At 39.6% G+C, this 1,220-nt stretch overlaps 1 protein-coding gene across 1 annotated transcript in view; it reads left to right on the top strand.

Annotated features, from left to right (window-relative positions):
- EXOC2 (exocyst complex component 2) overlaps nt 1-1,220 on the top strand; it is a 285,694-nt gene that overhangs the window by 195,738 nt on the left and 88,736 nt on the right. Inside the window, 1 exon segment of the mRNA XM_019629429.1 lies at nt 1,032-1,173. Coding sequence (XP_019484974.1) covers nt 1,032-1,173 — 142 coding nt within the window.

Below are 1,220 nucleotides of genomic sequence, written 5' to 3'. Positions count from 1 at the left end.
GTGTGTACAGTGTCTCATCAGTCTAGCCTGGAACTCAGCAAGCCTATTCCAATTGCAAACTCAGCCTTTAGATCCAGTTCAGTTTTTTCTATTGCTTGTTTGATTATTACCTCTTCTCTGACTGCTCGTATTTCTCTTCTTGAATTTCTGGGTGGTTTTTTTTATGTGTTAGTTTGTCTGTTTTTGCATATTTGAGCTTCTGGATCTATCTTCTAAGTCTCTTCCTTCATAGTTTCCACCTCTACATTTTTCCTCTGTTCGCTGAAGTACTTAATTGTACTTAATTTCAGTCTTAGAAATGACCAGTAGTTTCTTCAATTAATCTGCCTAGTTGTTAGCTTTGAAAACCACGTGTTTTATCTTCATGAAGTCTTATTTTACATTGTACTTTAATCTTATTCAGGGTTTCCATTATTTTCTAAGTTCAGATTATTGCTTTTCTCTTCCATAGCTGAACTTCACTGCTGGACAGATATTCCTGTTTATAGCTGCTAGACAACCTAGATGTGTGTTTGGTTTTTAGTGTTAGCTTCTTGAAACTCAGGTCTGGTGTTGGAAAGAAACTTGTGTCCTGTGGGTCAGTGGTGCAGAAGCAGACAGGCCATCTTTCCACTGCAGAGAAACCTGGGCCCTCAGACTCTTTACTCCCAGACTTAGTACAGCCCACCCGCTCTGTAGCTTCTTGGCCTCAGGTGCCTGTGAGACCAGGCTCGGACTTGTAGGACTGAGGCTAGCCTCCTGGCCCTGTTCTGCTCCCACTACCAACAGCAGCTCGCAGTTCATGGGGGCCAGACTTTCTGTGAAGATGATCTGTGGCCCATAGGTGGAGGTTAATCCTTAGTCTAACACATAACTGTGCTAACGGTGGTCTTTATTAATGAAAATAAATAAAATAAAAATCATATCTTTTTGTAGGAAAATTGATAAGTACTTTTTAAATATACTGAAGTAATTTTAGATCTATGTCATATTACTTTTTCCTTCACCCACAAATGGACAGTTTATAATTACACTTTATTATGTGTTTGTAGGTTAGCATGGCCTCATTGAAAGAATTAGACCAAAGACTCTTTGAGAATTACATTGAGTTGAAAGCAGATCCCATCGTTGGCTCCTTAGAACCTGGAATTTACGCAGGCTATTTTGACTGGAAAGACTGCCTGCCTCCAACAGGTAAATGTTTTCAGTTATCGAAGTTCTTGAAAGGTAGTCTGGTACAT

The sequence above is a fragment of the Hipposideros armiger genome, unplaced genomic scaffold, assembly GCF_001890085.2.
Source record: "Hipposideros armiger isolate ML-2016 unplaced genomic scaffold, ASM189008v1 scaffold_854, whole genome shotgun sequence".
NCBI lineage: Eukaryota > Metazoa > Chordata > Mammalia > Chiroptera > Hipposideridae > Hipposideros > Hipposideros armiger.
This window is presented reverse-complemented; position numbering and strand designations above follow the sequence as displayed.